General features: G+C 41.0%; 1 protein-coding gene across 3 annotated transcripts; it reads right to left on the minus strand.

The window, feature by feature from the left end:
* Positions 1 to 1082: 1082 nt before the first annotated feature.
* LOC144243119 (myosin regulatory light chain 12B) lies at positions 1083 to 20599 on the minus strand. Of its 3 annotated transcripts, none has more exons than XM_077778198.1 (4): positions 20342 to 20599; positions 6672 to 6870; positions 2874 to 3035; positions 1083 to 1577 (listed from the first exon to the last, which is right to left on the minus strand). In XM_077778198.1, exons 2-4 carry the CDS (start codon positions 6853 to 6855, stop codon positions 1405 to 1407), a joined length of 519 nt encoding a protein of 172 aa, XP_077634324.1. In that variant the 5' UTR covers positions 6856 to 6870; positions 20342 to 20599; the 3' UTR covers positions 1083 to 1404. The 3 variants fall into 3 exon arrangements, with proteins under 3 accessions (XP_077634324.1, XP_077634325.1, XP_077634326.1); XM_077778199.1 differs by lacking the exon at positions 20342 to 20599 and adding an exon at positions 19955 to 20262; XM_077778200.1 differs by lacking the exon at positions 20342 to 20599 and adding an exon at positions 19709 to 19797.
* Positions 20600 to 23817: the final 3218 nt, after the last annotated feature.

Consider the following 23817-nt stretch of genomic DNA (forward strand, 5'->3'; position numbering starts at 1 on the left):
CGACGCGGGGCTCGAACCCATGAACCGCGAGATCATGACCTAAGCGAAAGTCGGACGCTCAACCAACTAAGCCACCCAGGCGCCCCGTCTGCTCATTTTAAAGAGGATAGAAAGGAAGCCAGAATAATTGGCAGCAAATAATATGTTATGTAAATGCATTGATTTCTAGTAGATAAAAAAACCAAAATGACACTTCTAAGAGAAGGAGAGGTATTGAACAAGACTGGAAAAACCTAGTGTCTTAGCTTTCTCTCTATTGTTCATACCACCTGGCTTTGAGGATTTTAAATGAGTTCCGTAGCAGCCATGTCTGTTTTTTAGTCCTTGCATAGAGCCTAGTTTATATACCACATGAACTGCCTTCAAACATAGTATTGCTTAAAATCTCATCTTCTAGTTTTTAACTGGATACTTTTCTGAAATTCTGTTCAAATAATCAACTTCTGTAAATTATTTTAAATTTCAATGACTACAAAATTATGTTAGAATGTAATAGAAATGTCTTCACCTTTTAAGCATTTGAGGCTTTTTGCAGAGACAGCACAGAGTGGCTCCAGGACTATAAACTCTGGAGTTAGGCACCCAGGTTGGAATCTCACCTCTCACTATAAGTGACTGATCAATCACTCAACTATGCAGAACTCAGTTATCCCACCTGAAACACAGCACTAATAGAAATCTATCTCACAAGATTGTTGGGAAGAGTCAGTGAAAATCATCTGTGTGCAGTGCTTCACACATGGTAAATGTTAACAGTAACTATCCTTCAGAATCTTCTTAGGCTCTAAGATCCATCAACGGTTAAATGTTTTCTCAGATACATTCTATATTTATCATTCAATAAACATCTGACTTACTAAAAGCATTAAAAACACAAAGGTATAACTAGTTTTTACTGCATAATGATGTTAATTTGTTGTACTTAAAAGTTCTGAAGAACATTGTCCCATGTAACTGAAAAATTGGCTTTACCATGAAATGTGAAATATGTGAAGTTGAAAATCTGGAGGAAAAAAAAAATGACTGCCCCCACCTACCATTTATTTAACTCTCCATTATATTCCATTTGAGTCAGCATAATCTTTATTTCAAAATAGTGTTTTTATTATATAAAAATGTAAAAATCCAGCAAAACCAGAAATACCGGATATATTTTCCTGGGCTTTCACATTTGTTGATTTTTATTCGCAATCTCTTTTTCAGCACAATTTACAACCTCAACCCCATTTGCAGTGTGATTATACAAGTGCTAAGTGGCAGAAAGGTCTAGAATAAATACATCAAAAAAAGAGGCAAAGCCGTGAAACTAAGTTGCATGCAACAGGTCTATGCGTGTGGGGGACAGTGTCTAGGAGATAAAACAGAGGAAAACAAAGCAACTGAAAGGTTTTAGCTGAAGTTCTTTCAATCATCTTTGTCTTTTGCTCCATGTTTAAGGATGCGCGTGAACTCAATGTAATTGAAATTCCCCTTTTTGTCGATAGGCGCTTCTCTGTACAGCTCATCCACCTCCTCATCCGTAAACCGGTCTCCCATCGTTGTCAGCAGCTCCCTCAGGTAGTCTTCCTGGATGGTGCCTGGCAGTAGAAAGAGGGGAGTCACGAACACTTCCTGGCACTGAATGGTTCATTTCTAAGATAGGTCAGTGTTAGGAAATATTTCAGAATATCCAAGTTTATGTGAACAAAATAACTAGCAAACTAAGGCAATTATGTAACTACATCATTGTTTGCCTATTACGTTGAGAGTTCTTTAGTTTTAATTGTTTTTAATGTTTTTTATTTATTTTTGTGAGTCAGAGAGAGACCGCGCAAGGAGGGGAGAGTCAGAGAGAGAGGGAGACACAGAATCTGAAGACAGGCTCCAGGCTCTGAGCTGTCAGCACAGAGCCCGATGAGGGACTTGAACACATGAACTGTGAGATCATGACCTGAGCCGAAGCTGGATGTTTAACTGACTGAGCCACCCAGGCGCCCCGAGAGTTCTTTCATTTTAAAGGCTAGGTTAATAGGTTATAATGCTTACACAATTAATTTGAAGAAAATTTTTCTCTAGAGGAGGAAAAAAACCCTCTGAATTTCAGAGATGTAAAGGAAAATAAAAAGGCAGCTGCCCAGAAAAATGGATAGTGCCGCCAAGACCAAATGTGCTAGAGGGGCAGAGCAGCTGTGACAGTTCTGGAGAGAGAAGCAGGAAGAAGGGTGCAAGGTGCATCTGAGGAGGTGTGTGGGTGGCTGAGGAGAGGGTTACTGGAGAAGGAGAAAATGAGAGGAGTAAGAAAATGTGAATAACTAGGCTTTACGTGATTTAAAGCGAGAGAAAAACCATTTTTAATTTTTCAAGTTAGTTAACTATAATTTTTGGAGAGATTGACAGTCTCTTGAAGAAGTAGTTTTCATTGTCTTAAGAAAAACTGTTTAATAGACAATTCTCCATTTGGCTTTCAGGAGGCTTAGAACCAAATTCAAAGACACCAAAAATTGGGGAGCTTTATGACCTACATACCTGTGACCTACCCATTCTCGGTCATACTATAAATGATAGTTTATTCATTTCTTTTTAAGTTATAGTTTACTCAAAAAAAATGGGGCGCCTTGGTGGCTCAGTCAGTTAAGCGTCCGACGTCAGACCAGGTCATGATCTTGTGGTTTGTGGGTTTGAGCCCCATGTGAGGCTCTGTGCTGACAGTGTGGGGCCTGCTTGGGATCCTCTCCCTTTCTCTCTGCACCTGTCTTGATTGCACTCTTTCCCTCTCTCAAAATAAATGAACTTAAATAAAAAATAAATAGTTATATTTTACTCAGTTTTTTCATTTCCTAAAAAGTATTCCATAGAGTCCGGAGTGAGGGTGGGCATGAACAAAGAACACTCACCAGTTGCTTCTTCATCAAAGCAAGCAAAAGCATTTCGGATGACATCTTCCGGATCTGTGCCGTTTAACTTCTCACCAAACATGGTGAGAAACATGGTGAAATTGATGGGTCCCGGAGCCTCATTCATCATGGCATCAAGGTATGCATCGGTTGGATTCTTCCCTAGAAAATTTCACATTTTAACATTTAAGGACAAAGAACTGACTTCTACACATAATTATTTTGTTAGTGTTATGCTCCCCAAAATACTTTTAAGTCACATCATCACATGAAACTATTTTTTCAGTTAACTTGCATTAAGAACATTTTAAAAAGACAAATTTTTGACAACATAAAAAAAACTTTGATACATCATTCTATAAAAACATATTGTGGGCTGGGGCACCTGGGTGGCTCAGTTGGTTAAGCGTCCTACTTCGGCTCAGGTCGGATCTCACGGTTCATGGGTTCGAGCCCAGCATCAGGCTCTGTGCTGACAGCTCAGAGCCTGGAGCCTGTTTCAGATTCTATGTCTCCCTCTGTCTCTGCCCCTCCACCACTCATGCTGTCTCTCTCTGTCTCAAAAATAAATAAATTATTAAAAAAAAAACATACTGTGGGCTTAGGTTGAATGTTTTTCATTCATCAATACTTTCTGTAACTTTTCCTTCACTATTTTTCATCAAAAATAAGCACCAAAGGGGTGCTTGGGTCGCTCAGTTAGGTAGGCATCGGACTTGATTTTTGGCTCAGGTCTTGCTCTCACAGTGGTGAGATCAACCCTGTGTCAGGCTCTGCGCTAGGTGTGGCGCCTGCCTGGGATTCTTTCTTTCTCCCTCTCCCTCTGCCCCTCCCCTGCTTACATGCTGGCATCCCTCTCTCTCTTAAAAAACAAAAAACGAAAACCAAGCACCTGAAACCATGAACCAGGTAATGCCACAGGTTTATATCTTAAATGTTAAAGGCCCATCAGGGCATTTCAATGCCAGTTGTTTAAAAATTTGAAATATTCATATTTCTTTTTTTTTTAATGTTTATTTATTTTTGAGAAAGAGGCAGGGAGGATGGGGGACAGAGGATCTGAAGTGGGCTCGGCGCTGACAGCAGAGAGCCCGATGTGGGGCTCGAACTCATGAACCATGAGATCATGACCTGAGCTGAAGTCGGATGCTTACCCGACTGAGCCACCCAGGTGTCCCGAAATATTCATATTTCCATTTGTGGTACAGTTGCCCATAAATTAGAATCTTCAAACATTTTATTTATAAGTTGGTCATTTAAGCTGAAACTACTAGGTTGGCTTAGCTCAATGGCTGAGCTCATTTTGAACAATAGTGTCTATTATTCAGTGGCCAGACATATATGCAAATGCTATTCACTCATATGGTGGAACTAGTTAAGCACTGTTCATAATGGGAAATCTTAATCTCAGTTCCCACTGAGAACACTTCTCCCCATGGAGGGAGATTCCCCTGACCCTTCCTTTGAAGTTAGAAAAAGTCCCCTGGAAGAGCCAGTCATGGTAGGAATAACAAAGGGCTCTTCTTTGCCCAGGTATTTGTGAGGTCCCCCCATGGTATAGGAAAAATAGCCGTGAAAGAAGGAAGGGTCTAGAATTATGGGTTTGAATCCCAGTTCTGTCACTAGCTTTGTGACCTGAGAAAAGGAGGCGGTTGTCTAGGGTTACTTTCTTTGATCTGTAACATGGACTGGGTAAACTTGGTATCTGAAAAGTCCCTCCCAACATTATTTGTAATGATTCTCTATGAAAAGAATATCTTAAGTTAGATACTCATATCTAAGGAAGCATCTGAATATTATACCAAACTACGTGCTAACGATAATCAAATCTAGAACTGTGGTTCATATGTAGTTTTCATCCTGGGAGTTCGGGTGAAATATAAATGCAAGCTGGCATTTATATTACCTGTCTCACTCATTACACCTATTCAACATACCAATACAAAAATTAGCCCAAAATTAATTTAAGATTCACTGAATAAGTGAAAGAAGCTACAAAGATCTACTTTTCTGCCTTCAAATTTAATTCAACTCTCTTGCCCCAATTTTTTGGGGTAAAAGTCTAACCCAAAGGTGTCAAGAGAATAAGAAAGACACAGTGATTTAAAATGAATTGGTTTGGGTGGCTTAATCGGTTAAGCGTCCGACTTTCGCTTGGGTCATGATCTCGCGGTTTGTGGGTTCGAGCCCCGCGTCGGGCTCTGTGCTGACTGCCAGCTCAGAGCCTGGAGCCTATTTCAGAGTCTGTATCTCCCTCTCTCTCTGACCCTCCCCTGCTCACGCTGTCTCTCTCTCTCTCTCCTAGAAATAAATAAAAATATTAAAAAAAAATAAATAAATAAAATGAATTGGTTTAGGCTAAGCACCTATGAACCCACTCAAGGCATCCAATATAATTTGATTTGAAAGATAAATAAATACGTATCTTTAAAGGCATGGACCTCCCCAAAATGGAAGGCCCCAAAGTCAGCCTCTTACTCTACCATCCCTCATTAATCCAACAAAAATTAATTGAGCATCTATTATAAGAGGATACAGGCTTGAGTGTTCAATCTTTGTATTACAACTAAGTCCCTCAATTTTCCTCTGCAGCCTTCTTCAGTAGTGATGTGCCCAAAAGCTCACACTTAGTTAGCCGTTCTGAGTATGAAAAACACTGGATCCAACCTACTTCCAAGGCAACAACTTAGTTCAGTATCCTGATTCTACTCTCACCCTGAATAAAGAAAATGTTGCAAAATGTTAACAACTGGTGCATCTAGGTAAAGGATGTATGCATGTTCATTACACTGATCTTTCAACTTTTTGCAGGCTTAAAAATTTTCACAATAGGGGCACCTGGATGGCTCAGTCAATAGAGCATGCAACTTTTATTTTTGAGCATGCAACTCTTGATTTGGGAGTCATGAGTTCAAGTCCCATGTTGGGCAGAGATTACTTAAAAATAAAATGTTAAAAAAATTTTTTTCAGGGGCGCCTGGATGGCTTAGTCGGTTAAGCGTCCGACTTTCGCTTAGGTCATGACCTCGCGGTTCGTGGGTTCGAGCCCCACACCGGAGTCTGTGCTGACTGCCAACTCAGAGCCTGGAGCCTGTTTCAGTCTGTGACTCCCTCTCTCTGACCCTCCCCTGCTCACGCTGTCTCTGGTCTCTCTCTCTCTTAGAAATAAATAAAACATAAAAAAAAAAAATTTTTTTTTCAAAACAATGTCAGAAAAAAATAAAATAGAGGAACAAAATTGTGTTGTGGTTACTAAGAGGAAGAGAAAACAACATCACTCTTTGCCCTCTGGCCCCTGAACTGCCCTTTCTGGCTAACAGTCAAGCATGGGAAAACTTCAGAGTGCAAAGCCTAACTGTAGACCATCTGTGACCTGCACCCCCTTCCCTGTCCAGTCTATAGAGAACTCCTACGTTTGCCATTTCCAACTGGAAAAATCCCTGCTGACTTGGGGTAAAACATGGAAGACCTTCCCTCCCATCCTTCTTTTTAAGATCACAACAAACAACAAAATCGTACAAGGAATAATAAAGTAAAATCCATACAACCAGGCAGTGTGCCCATACAACCAGAGGGCAGTTTATGTTTGCTTTAAGTCTTGTATCTTTAAATTTTCTTTTTTTCAATTATAAAAAAAAATTATAAATAAAATCCTCTTATGACTATCCAACCCCAACATGGCACTTCCCACCCAGATGTCTCTCAATAAGCCTTTGAGGAATGCTTACACATCACACAAGAAATAATTCACAATTATTATTTTGGGGAAGTGGGCATATAAAGGATATAAAAGTCTACCTAGAGAAGCAAGCATATCATGCAAATCTTCCTTGTCAATGAAACCATCTCTGTTCTGATCAATCATGTTGAAGGCCTCTTTGAATTCCTGAATCTGTGACTGGTCAAACATAGCGAACACGTTGGATGTTGCGCGCTGGGGGCGCTTCTTGGTGGTCTTGGTCTTTGCCTTTTTGCTCGACATGGTGGCTATTTATTTCTAGAGTTAAAAAGAAAAAACAAAGCAAAAAAGAATGCATGAAACATAAAGCAAAAAAAGAAACTATAACACCTAAAAGTTAGTGAGTAAAAATATCTGTTAAAAAGAATGATTACAGGGCGCTTGGGTGGCTCAGTCGGTTAGGCGTCCGACTTCCGCTCAGGTCATGATCTCAAGGTTCGTGGGTTTGAGCCCCGTGTTGGGCTCTGTGCTGACAGCCAGCTCAGAGCCTGGAGCCTGTTTCAGATTCCGTGTCTCCCTCTCTCTCTGACCCTCCCCTGCTCACGCTGTCTCTCTCTCTCTCTCTCTCAGAAATAAAGAACATTTAAAAAAACCCAAACAGATTCTGTGTCTCCTTCTCTCTCTGCCCCTCCCCTGCTTGCACTGTGTCTCACTCTGTCTCAAAAAAAAAAAAAAAAGAATCATTACTTATTTTGAGGGAGGGAATGGGGGGGAGGGCTTGGGAGGGAGGCAGAGAAGAGACAGCGCTGGAGAATGAGAAACTCCCAAGTAGGCTCTGTGCCATTAGCACAGAGCCCAATGCGGGTTTGACCTCAACCTCACCATATCCTGACCTGAGCAGAAATTAAGAGTCAAATGCTTAACTGACTGGGTCACCCAGGCATGCTAGTGAGTGAAAAAAAAGTTAGTGTAGAATTATTACTTCAATTAGGCAAGAATAAATATAGATTTAAACTTTATTTCCAATGTGACAATTAAATGTCTAGGAAAAAAGCAGTTTTGAAAAATTTAAGAAATAAAAATCATTCTATAGCTTGCCTCCAAAGTCCATGAAACCCATTTTTACTGAGGAGAATTTAAAAATACACTTCAGTACTGAGTAGCTCACTATGTGGCAAGCACCGTTAAGAGGGTTTGGGGCTCCTAAAGAGAAATGCTCCAAAGCTGACATCTTACTTTTTCAGAGGACTGTCCCATTAAATCCTTATAACAATCCTATGCAACAGACACTCTTTTTTTTATTCCATTTTACTACCAATATTGCATAACCTTTCTGAATCTTGGTTTTTTAAAACAGTGTGAAAACTAGGGAAGCTTACTCAATCTTCAGTTTTACAGCAAAACACAGCTTCTAGTTCAGTGCAAGTGAGACTTAAATGAGAGAACATTCGTAGAGACTAGTACAGTCACTGTATGGTCCATGTTCAAAAGGCTCTCATCTTTAAAAAAAAATATCAAAAGCTACTCTCTTCATTATTTTAAAAAAAGTAATCTCTATGCCCAACATGAGGTTCAAACTCAGGACCCCAAGATCAAGAGTCACCCACTCTACTGACTGAGCCAGCCAGGTGCCCCAAAACCTACAATTCGATCTTGGATCCCCTCCAGTTTCATCCTCACTTCCCCTTACCTTTGACAAAACTTTTAGAATAGCAGTGTAATACTCAACTTTCTCCATTTTCTTATCACTCCTTAATTCTCTATAATATGACTTTGGTGGCAGCCTCCAATATTCTACTGAAAGCCACTGATATTTTAAATGTCAAACAGAATAAACACATTTTATTCCACTTTTATTTGCAGTTTTAAATAACACAGATAAACACAACAGAAAAATACTATCAGCTTTGGGATTAGAAAGTCCTGAGTTCAAGTCTCAGCTCCACCATTACTGGCTACATATAACCTTGGAAGACCCTGAGATCAGAGCAATTTTTAATCCAATGCCTTATTCAATCTTCACAAATGTACTATGAGATAGGTATTATCTAGGTTAAAATAAAATATCAATGGCCCTGTGTAGTAAACAATTTTGCTCAAAGAGAGGCTTGGCCTTTGTCCTCTGCTCCTGGGAGGTAATCTCTAAGCCTGTGAAATGTCCTGCTGATATCAGGGTCTTGGGTCACATCAGATAGTCTAATAATGTAATTTATTGTGGGGGCTTTGGGTCATGTGTTATCAGTTTGACCACTCAAGGGGCTGGAGACTGAGGTCAGCCACAGAGCAGCTGACAGTATCTATTTGACAGAGCCCCAGTAAAAACAAATGGATATCGGGGGACCTGGGTAGCTCAGTCAGTTGAGTCTCTGACTTCAGCTCAGGTCATAATCTTGTTCAAGGGTTTGAGGCCCGCATCAGGCTCTGTGCCCATAGCTTTAAGCCTGGAGCCTGCTTCAGATTCTGTCTTCCTCTCTCTCTGCCCCTCCCCTGCTCATACTCTCTCTCTCAAAAATAAATATTTAAAAAACAAAAAAACAAACACTATGGATATCAAAGATCAAGTAAGTTTTCTTACTTGGCAATATTCCATGCATACTGTCACGTCTTGTTGCCAGGAGGGGTCTACACTGTCCAAGAAAGAGACAACTGGGAGCTCTCCATTTGGAGCCCTCCTGGACTCTGCAACATGTATCTCTTCCCTTGGCTCACTTTAATCTCAACACTTTTATTGCAATAAATCATAACTAAGGGTATAACACATTTCAATAAGTTCTGTGAATCCTGGCAAAATTATCAAAACTGAGGGCTGTCTTGGGGACTGTTCTCTAATTCCGTAGCCCCATAATGTGAAAGCAGATGTCTAGAGGGGACAGTGGCTGACCAAAGTAATTTTGGACGTGGGTCTTCAGGTCTTTCAGTCTTAAACATTATTTTTTTGGTGGTGGTGGTGGTGTTTTTAAGACTGTGATATCTACACCCAATGTGGGACTTGAATTCACAACCCTGAGATCAAGAGCTGCATGCTCCAGTGACTAAGCCAGCCAGGTGCCCCTTAGTCTTGGACTTTTAATTGACATTGTTTACTTCTCTTTTTTCAATCCAAAAAAAATACCCCACTGGGTATTCTGAAGCTTGGCTTAGTGGTGTAGGTTTGGAGTACATTAGCCTTAGAGTTCTGATTCTAACATTCCAACTCCTTCCCTATCCCATATACTTGTCCTGAATAAACGTTAATTTTCTCTTCTGTCCCATAACTTAGCTTATTTGAGCTTAGTTACATTGAAGGTTAAATCACAGGTTGGATGTGGTCCACCAGCCAGGCAGTTGACTATGCTTTAATTCTTCTTTGCATTCCAAAACTGCTGGATTAAAATTTTTTCATGCTAAAAATTCTAAGATTCTATTTCTTCAAATCATAGTATGTACAAAAGACAGTAAATAGGAAGGCAAAAACTAGTTCTCTCAGTATCTGCAAATTATGTTTTTTTTCCTGCAAATTATGTTTGTAATAGAATCATTTAGAAACACTTTCCAAAGAGTAAATTTTTATTTAAAAAAAAAAAAGCAAAACACAAAAAAAGACAGTCGATTGTGTCATGCTAACCCTATAACTAACCCAAAAGTATATTATATTTAAACATTTCTGAAGCTTAGTTGGAGTTCTCCAAGAAGCTGATGCCAAAACGAGATTAAACATGCAAGATATTTTTTTTATTAGGGGAAATGTCTGTGAGAGAGAATGGGGAGGTAACCAATAAGGCTCAAAAAGCCCTTAGATGGTGAGCTGAGGCTGACCCCTAGAGTGAGAGAAATAGGGAAGGAAAGTGAAAGACAATCAAGAGCAATTCACTAAATGGCCCTAATCAAAATATATTACAGAGCAGATAATAGGCTCAATGTAATACTGTAATTTCTTTTAAAAGTTTTTTTTTCCTTTTTCTGTGGTGCCTGGGTGGCTCAGTTAGTTAAGCGTCCGACTTTGGTTCAGGTCATTATCACTCGGATCATGGAGTCCCACATCAGGCTCTATGCTGACAGCTCAGAGCCTGCAGCCTGCTTCAGATTTTGTATCTCCCTCTATGCCCCTCCCCCGCTCACACTGTCTCTCTCAAAAATAAATAAACACTAAAATTTTTTTTTAAGGTTTTTTTTTTTTTTCCCTGTTACTTCATGTTAAAGTAGTACACATATGGGGTGCCTGAGTGGCTCAGTTGGTTAAGTGTCTGACTTCGACTCAGGTAATGATCTCTCAGTTTGTGAGTTCGAGCCCTGCATCGGGCTCTGTGCTGGCAGCTAGCTCAGAGCCTGGAGCCTGTTTCAGATTCTGTGTCTTCCTCTCTCTCTCACCCTCCCCTGGTCACACTGTCTCCCTCTCTCTCAGAAATATATAAAACATTTTGAAAAATAATAAAATAAAATAGTACACATTTGTATATGTATATAGAACCTAAAAACACTACACACATGCACATATTAACTGACAATAAAATATCAGCTGAAAAGTGAGGCAAAGTTGTAGCAAAACAATCAATCTAAAAAGAACTCTACCCCCAAAAGAAACTACCCTCGTCTTTCTCCTTTCCTTCTGAGATAAGTATCTTGGCTTTCTCTATTCTCTCACTTCCCACTCGCTTTCAACCCACCACAATCTGGCTTTTCCTCCCCCTCTACTGCAACGGCTCTCAAACTGCCAAATCCAGTCTAACTCCTTGGATCACTCGCTGTATTTGACACCATTTTATCCTTCTTGGCTTTGGTGAACAGTAACAGTAGAAATGAACTGTTCAGAATGGAAAGAGAATGCAAGGTTTCCAACCCTGAAGACCTTCCACTCCTGATGAAGGAGCATGGGGCAAGCTGAAGGCAAAGTGCAGGCTAACAGCACCACTCCCCACCCGCCCCCAGGTGGGACATGTATGATATTCCTTGGACACTCCAGGCTACCCCCAAAACAGGAGCGGACAAAAAAACAAGTGGTTAAACTGATAAGAGTCCCCACCAGCTTGCCAGAAAAAGGCAATCCCAACATAGTCTAAAGTCCAGGAACTCCCTACAGTCTTAATGCTTTGCTAGTGAGAAAAACCTTAGGTTGACAATAGCTAGGCCTCCAGAAAGTCTCTTTGGAAACTCTCTCTCCCCCAACTCCATAAAATGGTAACCCCCACACTTACAATGCAGTTCTTTATGCCCCCGGGCCCTGTCCCATGCTTTAATAAAATCACCTTTTTGCACCAAAGACTTTAAGAATTTTTTCTTGGCCTTCAGCTCCAGGCCCCACGAACCCCACCCCAAAACGTCATCATTCTCAGAGGGAAACTCCTAAATGTTATACTGGAAAGATTGGTTTATGTTAAATACTGTATTTGACTTGGTGATACCAACTTAATCTTCTCTCAGTTCTATTTCTATGATTGGTCCTCTTCCATTCTCTTGTTAGGTTCTTATCTTCTCCACTTACCTAGATATTCAATATTCTTTTTTTTTTTTTAAATATTTTTATTTATTTCTAGGAGAAAGAGAGACAACGTGAGCAGGGGAGGGTCAGAGAGAGAGGGAGTCACAGACTGAAACAGGCTCCAGGCTCTGAGCTGGCAGTCAGCACAGAGCCCGACGCGGGGCTTGAACCCACGAACCGCGAGATCATGACCTAAGCGAAAGTTGGACGCTTAACCGACTAAGCCACCCAGGCGCCCCATAGATATTCAATATTCTAACAGTCAATGGCTTATTAAAATTCTTTCCATTCTGCTTTCCTTGGACGATCTCATCAACTCTCACTGGTCTGACAACACTCAATGGCTCCCAACTCTGCATCTTCAGGCTTGACCTTTCCCTAGGCTGCAGGCTCCAATGTTCTGCTTATGAAAGGGCTTATGAAAGGCACCCATTTGGACCTTTCAAATCAATGTGTTGAAAATTGAGTTCAATTATCTTCCCGCTCCTAAATTTTCTTAGTTTTCTGTCATTTACCTACTCAGCAAACCAGAAACCTAGGAATCATCCCCAACTTATCTGTCTTCCTGATGAATTAAGCCCTACCTCTTAAATATTTCTCAGATTTGCTCATCTTCCTCTTTTCCTCTCCTACCACCCTAAACTGGGCCTTCATTATCTCTGTGTAGACTATTTCTCTGTTGGGGCACCTGGGTGGCTTAGTCAGTTAAGTGTTAGACTCTTGGTTTTGGCTCAGGTCATGATCTTGGTTTCGTGAATTCTAGCCCCATGTTGGGCTCTGTGCTGGTAGTGCATAGCTTGCTTGGGATTCTCTCTGATCCTCCCCAGCTCAAGCTGTCTCTGCCTCTCTCAAATAAATAAACTTAAAAAAATATATATTTCTATGGCCAACTAGCCTATCTTCTTGCTTCTTCGTCCCTCTAAACTGTCCTTTACATTCCAGTGGTGTTTAACACGTGAATATAAATATGACCTTATATTTCCGTTAAAAAACTTTGGCTCTCCACTGCATATAGTATAGAATTTTACATTCCAGTGGTGTCTAACACATGAATATAAATATGACCTTATATTTCCGTTAAAAAACTCTGGCTCTCCACTGCATATAGCACAGAATTCAAGTTCTTAAGCATGGTACACAAGGTCCTCCTTTCCATATTTTAGAATGACCTTTCCAGCCTTCTCTCTAGCCATTCTCTGCTTTGTACTTTTCCTTCAGGAACACCAAACTGTTTCTATGTGTCCATGGTACCGTGAAGTTTCTTACCTTATGTACTTTTGTTCTTGCTATTTTTCGAGTCTCAAATGCTTTAAGACCAAGGAGAAAACTAAAGGTCTACTCAACTTGTGGCTCCATTACCACTTATTGAGTGACTCATATGCTAGGCACATTATGTGCATTAAACTCAACACACTTGCTTTACAAATGTAGAAACTGAAGATCAAAGCTATTAAATAACTTTCCCAAGGTCACCTAGTGGCAGAGCTGGGACCTAAGCCCCATTTATGGAAGGTTATTTCTAACTCTGTATTTTTCACTTTGTACTAAATGTTCTAGATATTTTAAATTTACCACAAAATTTTTTTGTTAAAGCTTATTTATTTATTTGAGAGAGTAAGAGAGAATCCCAAGCAGGCTCCATGGTCAGCCTGACACAGAGCTTGATCTCACCACAGCGAGATCATGACCTGGGCAGATATCAAGAGTCAGATGCTTAAGTGACTGACACACTCAGGCACCCCTTGGAATTACTACAAAATTTAAAAGACTTTCAATACAACCAATGTAATCTAACACTCATTTCTGAGCAGTGACTTTCTTCTGAATTCAAATTCTTGAGTTTTCAAATAAATTCAGACGATACTGGGGAAACCAATGTACAGGGCAGAATTGCACAGTAGAATGGGAACTGCAATGTAGATTTAAGTAAGTGACAATATTTCCTGTCATTCATGGTCTTGGCTTGATATCATAGATAAGGCTTGAAACCTTTATCTTGGACTGTCAAATTAACATTTAATTTATAAATGTTAAACAGGAAACAACCACCAAACCCCACTCTTAAACTGTAATTATAGAAAAAAGGCCATATAAGTCATCATATAATGTAATGAAGAATCCTTAACAGCAGTAAGAACGTCTCACTTCCTCTTCAAATATGTCATTATTTTTGTAAATTTCTCACACAGAGTGAACAAAAAGTATATGCAGTGTTCACAGAACTTACAAGGGTTGGGATATAGGAATACTGGTATATGTGGCTGTGGTGTCAACATATTTAGATAATCTAAATGTCTGCAAAATCACCTACGATATGGTTGGTTGTGTAAATCAAAACTTGGGTATGATAATTGCTAATAAGCAGAAATTGCCTGTAAACTTCATCCAGCCTATATGACTTTACTGCTTTAATGAAACATATTCTGTCAGCTACATAGGACTTCCTTGACATTCCTTCAAGCCTTCTTTAAGTATCTTAAGTAGTTAGGGGCTGTCACCATATGGCAAGTAAATATGTCTCTCACAACAGTTAACCTTCTGGTCTCAATCTTGGCTGCACATCAGAATCAACTTGGAAGTTTAAAAAAACTGGTATCTAAGTCCTAGTCTGGCCTAACTGAAACTGAAAGATGATGGGTGGGGCTGAGGAATTTGTAATTTAAGAAACATATCAGGTGATTCCATGCAGGAGGGTTGAGAACCAATGAGTTAACCACCTAGAAGGCACTGGCTGTTTATGCCTTGAGTTACATTTACTTTTAAAAATTTAGTCATTATGTTTTAATGGAGATGCTAGAGACCTGTAGCCTAATTCCAGTTCGGTCATTCACAAGATACATGACCTTTGGTCATTTTAGCTTTCATGGGCCTCATTTTCCTCATCTGTATAATAGAAAAAGTAGATCAGAAGTCACAAACTGGCAACTGCCAAACTATATGCAGTCCGCAGGGAGGTTCATTCTCCCAGGGATGACCTTTTTAAATGCCTTCTTCTGTAACTGAGTTAGTTTGCCAACATTGTAAAAAACTGAAGTTTACTTTAAGAAAAACAAATTTCAGATGCTTGAAAACTGTATGATAATCAGTTGACCAGCCTTCATAAGTTCCTGTAGATAATGAGTATTCAGAGAGCAATCCCCACTACTCCCTACATCTTCCTGTCACAGCTGGTATTTGTTTATGTGATGGCCTGGCCTCTGAGAGCATCTGAACTCGTTCCTTGGCTGTGGTAGTTCCCTCTGCATTTCTCATGCCCTCGCGCAGTCCCCACCAACAGTGAAAAGGGTTGACCTGTGAAAGTGTAGGGAGGTAAAATAATTTTCCTTCTACCTTTCTGAGTTCTCGGCTGCCACCTCTGTAGTTACAGATTCACAAGAGAAAACAGGAGTTTACTAACATGTGTAGCAGCAGAGATACCCAGGGAAAAGCAAACTCAGAAAGGTATCTCAAACTTAGCGTAAAAAAAATTTTTTTTAAATAAAAATAACTCAGCTTAAATATCATCTTCAGCCGAAAACAAAGAGGACAGGTGTGTGAGGGGAAGAGGCTAGTAATGGAAGGCTACCAGGAAAAGCACGCAAACAGGGTAAGGCTTGTCAGGAAGATTTAGTCAGGGCTTTCTCTGATGATAAGAGTCTCAAGTTGTCTCCAGAGAATAAACTTTGTCCTTCCTGGTAGAGAGGGGAGGAAGGACACCTATGTAAATTTATGTCCTGCTTTTAGGCAAATAGGAGGACAGAGAGCTTTTCTTGTGGTGAGTTCTTCAGTTGCCAATACCAACTTGCCAGCCATGTGAGTCAGCCATCTTGGAGACTGGTCTTCCTTCAAATATGTGCCAACCCAGCTGACTTCTGGACTGCAACCTCATGAGACTCAGAACCACTAGTTTAGCTGCCTTGGCATACCAGACCCTCAGAAACTATTGTGTTTTTAAGGTGCTGAGTTTGGGATAATTTGTTATATAGTACAGGAAAACTAAAAAAAGCCACTGTGTTTCCTTGACCTCTTTAATATTAAAATAGGGCAATGCCTTTATTTCAGGATTATAGCTACAGTCAAGTTTGCATTGGATAGGAAATTTTCTATTCTTGGTTAGAAAATTTTAATTCCTTCTATTTGATTTTCTCCAAGTTCTGTGGGTTCCTCTTTTTCTAAAGATTTTTTTTAAGGAATCTCTACACCCAACTACAACCGAGATCAAGAGTCATCCACTCTACCAATTAAGCCAATCTGGCACTCTCAATTTTGGGCATTAAAAAAATGTTTTTCTAGTAATTTAACCATTTCATCTAGGTCTTTAAATGTTAGTCCATAATTATTCATAATACTATCTAATTACTTTTTTTAAAGTTTCTTTATTTTTAAGTAATCGCTATCCCTTATGGGGGGCTTGAGCTCACAACCCCCTAAGATCAAGAGGTGCATGCTTTGACTGAGCCAGCCACTTCCTCAACATTCCCATCAACACTATCCTATTCTTCTGACTCCTATACTGTTTTGCTAGTTCGTCTTGCTTCCTAATTGGGGTTTCTTGCAAAGCTCTATCCTTGAAGTATTATGCTTTCCTCAGGTGCTGGTCAAAAAACCAGGAGCATAAGGTTACCACTAAAAATGAGGTAATTGGGGGGCACCTGAGTGGCTCAGTGGGTTAGGCATCTGACTCCTGATCTCAGTTCAGGTCTTGAATTCAAGGTTGTTTGGGCTCCAGGCTGGGCATGAAGCTTATTTAAAAAAAAAAAAAAAAAGGTAACAGAGTAGGAAGGAGGAAATGGTTTTGTGAGCAAAGGGATGATGAAGAGTTCAAGTTTTAGCCAAGCTTCAGTAGAATGGTAGTGGAGATGCTCAGGTGCAGGATACTTAGGGTCTCCCTTTAGCAAAGACAATTTATAAGCAGAGGCAGAAGGTGAGGCCTGACAGTAAATAAATGCAAAGAGCAGAGCAGGGCAGATCTGCTAAAAGCTAAAGTCATTTCTGATTGAATTCTCATGCTCACCAACATGTATCAGAATCTTTAGAAATTTCTCATGGATTCCCATGGTCATTATTATAGTCAAGACTAATGTTGGTGCTAATTAGGAGGATCAAATCACTGGATACATGAGCAACCGTCTGAAAACAGTAATCATAAGAATTTAGTGTATAATCAAGCTAGAACAGTCCACAAAATTAACCTCATTACATTTATGACATATCATTGTTTTCATGCTACATTTTTAGGCAAATATGTAATCCGTTCTATAAATTATTATATCTATTTTTCTTAAAGAGCCAAACAATTTTTACAGCCTTCCTCTCAGGAAACTGAACTTTCAGCTGAACTTTCCCCATAGCATAAATATTTTAGTATTTCTCATATATGTTATAATGCTGTCATTTTTTTATTATGGGTTTTATGACCATCCCAGGTGGCAGTAAGCTTTCCATCCCCTGACCTCCCGTATCATTTTGTTTTACTGCAGTGAAATTTATATATGGTGCAATGCACAGATCTTAAAACTGAGTTTTTGTAAACATGAACACTCATATAACCACCATCCCAATCAAGTTATAAATATTAACATCACTCCAGAAAGTTCCTTCAAAGTCAATAATCCTCTCCCATAAGCAACCATTGCTCAGATTTCTATAAACCAGAAATTTATTAACCATAAATTTGTTTTGTCTGTCTTTGAAATTCTTATAAATGGAGTTATACAGTGTATATTCTACAGGCCTCACTTCTTTTACTCACTATATTTTTGAGATTCATCTATCTTGTTGCATTTATCTGTGGTTTATTCTTTTTTTTATTGCCCAGTAATATTCTCTTGCCATACCATTTACCTATACATTCTTAGAGCATTTAGCCTTCTTACCTGATTGTGTGGTAGAGTACCTTACACTCAGCAGGTGCTCTATAAATATTTATAAAGCAAATACATACGTATGTTTCCTTCCTATCATAGACAGAATTAGATATACATATATTCATTATAAAGTAGATCCAGGATCTGACTCCTAAAATAAATCTTTTCCTCAAGAGATCCTTGACAAAACTTACCAGCTACCCCCTATTCTATGCCGGGAAGAAACAATGCTAACAACACAATTATTGAGTGCTAAATATGTGCTAGGCACTGGTCTAAGCATTTCACATGCATTAACATATTTAATCCTCACAACTTATGATATAAGTGCTGTTATCTCCATTTCCCAGAAAAGAAAATTAGGGCAAAGAGAATAAACAATCTGCCTGCAGCTACACAGCTAGAAAATAGAAATTTATTTATTTATTTTAAAATTTGTTTATTTTGAGAAAGAGAGAAGACGCAAGCGGGGGAGAGTGAGTGAGAGAGAGAGAGAGAAAGAGTCCCAAGCAGGCTCTGAACTGTCAGCACAGAGCCTGACAGTGAGGCTCGAACTCAGGAACTGTGAGATCATGACCTGAGCCAAAATTAAAGAGTCAGATGCCTAACTGATTGAGCCACGAAAGCACCCCGAAAATGGTAGAATTTAAATTCGGGATCTGTACTCATGAAGTCTAGCTCCAGAGTCTGTATTACTAGCCCCTACAGAGAGCTGAAATTCTCTATCATGAAAACACCAGTATCCAGCTGGGGTACAAGCAAGGCTACCACAGAGCTAAGATGCAGAGTAAGGAAGATCCCAACACTGCTGGCAATGAAAAGCTTCTCTTGGTACCTGGTGTCTTTGAATCCTAGAAGAGAGGGACAACCGACCCCATTTACAGGCTCTAAGTGCTCTTATTTTCCCTAATCCCACAACCCTCACCTCATCTGTTCTTCAGAGGTTTCAGTTCATCCTGTCGAAACTCAGTCTCATTAAAGCATAAACAAATATCAAGCAATCCATTATAGAAGCTGTTTCACTCATCAGAGCTTTAACAAACAAAAAGCTGTGCACTTAGTTATGAGGGTCCAGTGGGGTCCATCTAATGCTTACAAAGAAAATGGGTGGCACACATGAATCCTTCAAGTGACCTTGGGCAAATTATCTCGCTTCTCTGGGTTTCAGTTTCCTCAGTTATAAAATAATCTGTAAGACAGGTCATCTATTTCACAAGATAATCTTTTTTTTTTTTAATTTTTAATGTTTTTTTATTTATTTCTGAGAGAGAGAGAGACAGTGTGAGCAGGGATGGGTCAGAGAGAGAGAGGGAGACACAGAATCTGAAACAGGCTCCAGGCTCTGAGCCAGCTGTCAGCACAGAGCCCGAGGCGGGGCTCAAACCCACGAACCGTGAGATCATGACCTGAATCGAAGTTGGATGCCCAACCGACTGAGCCACCCAGGCGCCCCTTTCACAAGATAATCTTTAAGGTTCTTCTGAATTCTAAAATGCTATGATTCTTCTCTTAGGAAAGGACCATTCCAAATCCATCCTAAACAAAGGCTGCCAAGCTAATTCTTTAAGCACCTCTTTCTTCATATTACTCCCTTACTAATGAAATCCAAAATGACTGCCTAATGCCTCTTACATAATCTTTTCTTTCTCGGCCAAGTTTTCAAGACATCCATAAAAACGCCTCACTTCTCTACCCTAACTACCTTTATATGCAACTATTACTCATTATTGTTCTTGTTCCATTCAGACTGGTCTCCCCACTGTTTCCTTTTCACACAACACAATTCCCACCTTTTGAGCCTTTCCTCTTGTTTACCTCCCAACCACAGATCCTGCCAGAAATACTTCAGTTCTACCTCCTGGGGCTGAATCCAAGGTCTTCAATGAGGACGGTATTTTTTTTCTTCAGGAACTCTGTCTTGACTTTTGTGATTTGCCCTTTTCTTCGATCAACACGAATGAACTCTTTACAAGATGCAAGACACTGTGCGAGTTACGACTCCTACGGAAAGCATTCCATTTTAGCCTGTACCAACCATGCACTCCGGGACAGGTTCTCTAAGTTTCCTTTGACACTTCACCTAAGGCAAAGAAGCACTCACCACTAGACTCCTGCATCCACCAAAGCATCCAGCCCTGTGTGGGGACACAGTGCCGGCGCTGGCAGCGGGGCCGCGGGGAGGTCGGAGGCACCAGGTGTGTGAAGTCACCCGGGTGACGCAGGGCCGGTCTCCGCGCTGCCGGGCACCAGCCACCTTTTCCAGCAGGGCGTCTCCCCATCCCGGCTTCATCCGCCCTGGCGCTGCCCGGCCTCTCAACGCCCAGGCCTAAGGCGGCCGCTCCCACGGCCTCCTCATCGACCCCTTACCCAACCAGGTTCCGCAGCGCCTGGCCCCCGGGTCCCCAGGGGCGGGGTCCCGACGGCGGGCGCGAGGCTGGGAGGGGTGCGGCCCGAGGGGTGTCGCGCGCGGGGGGCGAGCTCCACTCACCGCTGCCAGATACCAGAGCCCGGACTGCCCTGCGCGAGACGACGAGCGACGGCGACGACCGCTGGGCTGTGGTGCTACAGTGGCGGAGCCCGGCACTTCCTGCCTCGAGAGGTGGACCGGAAAGCGCACCGGAAGGCGCGGCGAGATCCAACTCGGGACGGGGGGATGCAAGACGGATTCTTGCTCAGGACCGCGCGAAGCCCGCTATGTCGGCCGAGGAGCGAGGCTGCGGCCGAAGAACACAGCCTGGCCTTTAGTCGTCTTCTGTGGCCTGTTGCGTCTGCTGCGGCATCCCCTCCAGCGTGCGGCTGTAGCCCCGCGGCCCGCCCTCCTCCCCCGCCTTCTGCGGCGGGTTCCCGCGGCCCNGGGCGGGGCGGGGCGCGAGCCCTCAGGATTTGGGGGACCCCGGTCGCCGAAAGGCTCCCACCCTGGGCTCCCACAGTTGGCACATTGAAGTAAAGCTCGCGTAGTTCCATTTGAACTTGAAGTAAAACAACTAGTTAGGGTGAGTCCCGCGTAACACTGCGGAAGGTAAGAGGGCGGCGGCGGGGCGGATCCCTGCCTGCTGGAAAACCCTTTCTTTCTCAGCTGAGCTCCAGCCAGAGTTCTGTCATTTAGCCCTCAAATTATAAGCTTTATGGCCTTCCAGACCACGGCTGGCCTATGACTCTTTCGTTCCCCTTACAACCACAAGAAATTTTATTCAAAATGTTTGCTTTCCTTTGGGTCAGTAGATGACAGAATCACACACACGCATAGGTACGAGGGCGCACGCACATAAAATGCTGTTCGTCAAAACAGGAAACCACGAAGCTACATTCTACAAGTTTTGTTCTACATACCACTTGTGCCTGTAACCTTCAGTTCCCTCACCCTATAATAATATAGATGAATACCACTATTGCTGCGTAATGGAGGGTAAGCCGATAGCAAACCTTTATCGAGCACTTGTGAGATTGCCTGAAAGTGTGCCAGATGCTAGGGAGAGGAATAATAGTCTTTTATATTCTAGAAATCTTTGATCAGAAATTCCTAGATATTAAGAACCATGTGCTCAGCATCTATAGCAGTTCTTAAACAGCAGCATGTGTAAGCAAAACCAGGAAGGCTTAGTAAAAGGTTCTTGAGCCTCAACTCCAGATACTCAGATTCAATAGGTCCAAGGTGAAGCAATAATTTGCATTTCTAGGGGCGCCTGGGTGGCTTAGTCGGTTGAGCGTCTGACTTTCGCTTAGGTCATGATCTCGCGGTTCGTGGGTTCGAGCCCCGCGTCGGGCTCTGCGCCGACTGCTAGCTCGGAGCCTGGAGCCTATTTCAGAGTCTGTGTCTCCCTCTCTCTCTGACCCTCCCCTGCTCACACTGTCTCTCTCTCTCTCTCTCTCTCTCCTAGAAATAAAAATATTAGAAAAAATAATTTGCATTTCTAGTAAGTACCCAGGGGATGCTGATGCTGTGGTCTTAATCTGAGTAACACTGCCCAAGGCCCAGATAATCAGGGAATGCATTTTCTCAGAATTTGGAAAGCAATTTCTGAAACGTCACACCTGGTTCTAAAATAATTACTCTTTCTCTTGGCGGCAATCTGCTCTTTCGTCCAACAGTATTTTTTAACACTCAAAATCAAGAGTTTGGCTTCTTTAGGTCTTTGTCATAGAGCCCTTCAAGTATGTCTATTACCATTCCATAAGCCCTTGCCTTGGCCAGCTTAGTTAAGATGACAGCTGAGGGACTCTGACTGTACTTTGACTTTGATCTCCATATTTGTTTATAGAACTGCTTTCCAATACAATAGTCACTAACTACATGTGGCTATTTAAATTTAAATTAAAAACTTAGTTCCTCAGTTATATTAGACACATTTTAAGTGCTCAATAGCCATATGTGGCTAGTGTCCTTATTGGAAAGCACAGAGAGCATTTCTATCATCACAAAGTTCTACTGAAGAGCTCTGTTCGGAAAAATAATTCTAGGATATATTGTTCTTTAGATACAAAAGAAAAACATTATTAACAAAAAGCCAATTATCTAAATATCTAGCCCTTGGGTGATGGCTAATTAAGGCATATCCTTTTTAAAGGTAATTGTGGTCATTAAAAAGAATGGCTACAAATAAAAAAAGATGGCAATGCCAAAACATGAAAAATAATTTAAGATATATTAAACTAAAAAGTTGTATATTCATTACAACTATAAAATGCATATGGATAAATAAGACATTATGGCATAGAAATCTATTGTAAAAGGATACAGGGACTTAAGAAATTTTTTTAAAAAGGCAGGGGGTGGCCGAGTGGCTCAATCAGTTAAGTGTCTGACTTCAGCTCAGGTCATGACCTCTCAGTGCTGACAGCTCAGAGCCTGGAACCTGCTTCAGATTCTTTGTCTCCCTCTCTCACTGCCCCTCCCCCATTCTCATTCTGTCTCTCTCTCAAAAATAAACAAACATTGAAAAAAGATACAGGGTCTTGGGAGTTTAAGCAAGTAGAATGGGAGAAGCAGCATTGGGGAAACTGGGCATTTCTTCCATGTGGGATTAGTTCCAGCAGTGCTTTCAAGAACAATAAAAAATCAGGTTTCAGGGAAATCAAGAAATTGTACACTAAGGACCTAGAAAGACACAAACAAGTCTAATGATTGGATCTACTCAGGAAATCTAAAAAACTACTTGAGCATTTAGTTGGTACCAGGAAACTGATAGGCTTAATGTATATTTTCATTAAATCCTTAGTATAGCCCTTTAATAATATTCTAATTTGAGCTGATTTACTATCAAACAACTATGGACGTTTCTCCTAACCTCAGCATTTTTACTTAATCTCCAACTGCCATTAAACTCATATCACCTATTCTTTCCTTTTTTTCAGAGGGAGAAGTATCTGTTTTTATTTCTCTAAGGATAATCCTACAATATTTGATCTAGGTTCTAGCCCTTCCTATCTCTTGGACATAATTCATTTTGTTTCACTGTTTCTTCCAGTTTGTCTTTCTCCTCTGTCTGCAAACAGGCTTGAATCTCTAAAGATGAGCCCGTTGATCCGGAGCTTCCCTTCAAGCTTCTTTTCATTCCCAAGCTTCAGCCCCCTCCCCCCGCTCCCCNCCGTGTACCACACTATTTAACTTTAGTGTTTCTAAATTTCACAATACGCTTGAAGGGTACCATCCCTTTAAAGGTGATGAAACAGATACTTAAAAGTGACTTGCCCAAGGATACAAAACTAGCCAAATAAGGGGCGGAATTCACTCATTCAAGGGTGGCTCTAAACCCCGTACTGCTCTTAGTCACAAAAAGTGTTGCTTTATTTATTAATAGATTATGTTCCTATTATGAACCAATAGCATTACTTCCATTTTAAAAATGAATAGAGCTTGGAAAAAATTTAACCTACCTAAGGTTATAAAGCAATGTAGCAAAAATGGGATTAAAATGCAGATCAGCCTGACAGCTAAACCTAGGCATTATCTACCATTTCATGCTG

The sequence above is a fragment of the Crocuta crocuta genome, unplaced genomic scaffold (assembly GCF_008692635.1).
Source record: "Crocuta crocuta isolate KB4526 unplaced genomic scaffold, BGI_CrCroc_1.0 scaffold26, whole genome shotgun sequence".
In the NCBI taxonomy this organism is placed as follows: Eukaryota; Metazoa; Chordata; class Mammalia; order Carnivora; family Hyaenidae; genus Crocuta; species Crocuta crocuta.

What these genes read in the sequence shown, in the direction of transcription:
- LOC144243119 (XM_077778198.1), bottom strand. Translation starts at nt 6,855, where the DNA reads ATGTCGAGCAAAAAGGCAAAGACCAAGACCACCAAGAAGCGCCCCCAG. An exon ending in TGATATGCTTGCTTCTCTAG is followed by an intron (nt 3,036 to 6,671) that starts GTAGACTTTTAT and finishes GAAATTTTCTAG; the next exon opens with GGAAGAATCCAACCGATGCA. An exon ending in CTTTGATGAAGAAGCAACTG is followed by an intron (nt 1,578 to 2,873) that starts GTGAGTGTTCTT and finishes TTCTACTGCCAG; the next exon opens with GCACCATCCAGGAAGACTAC.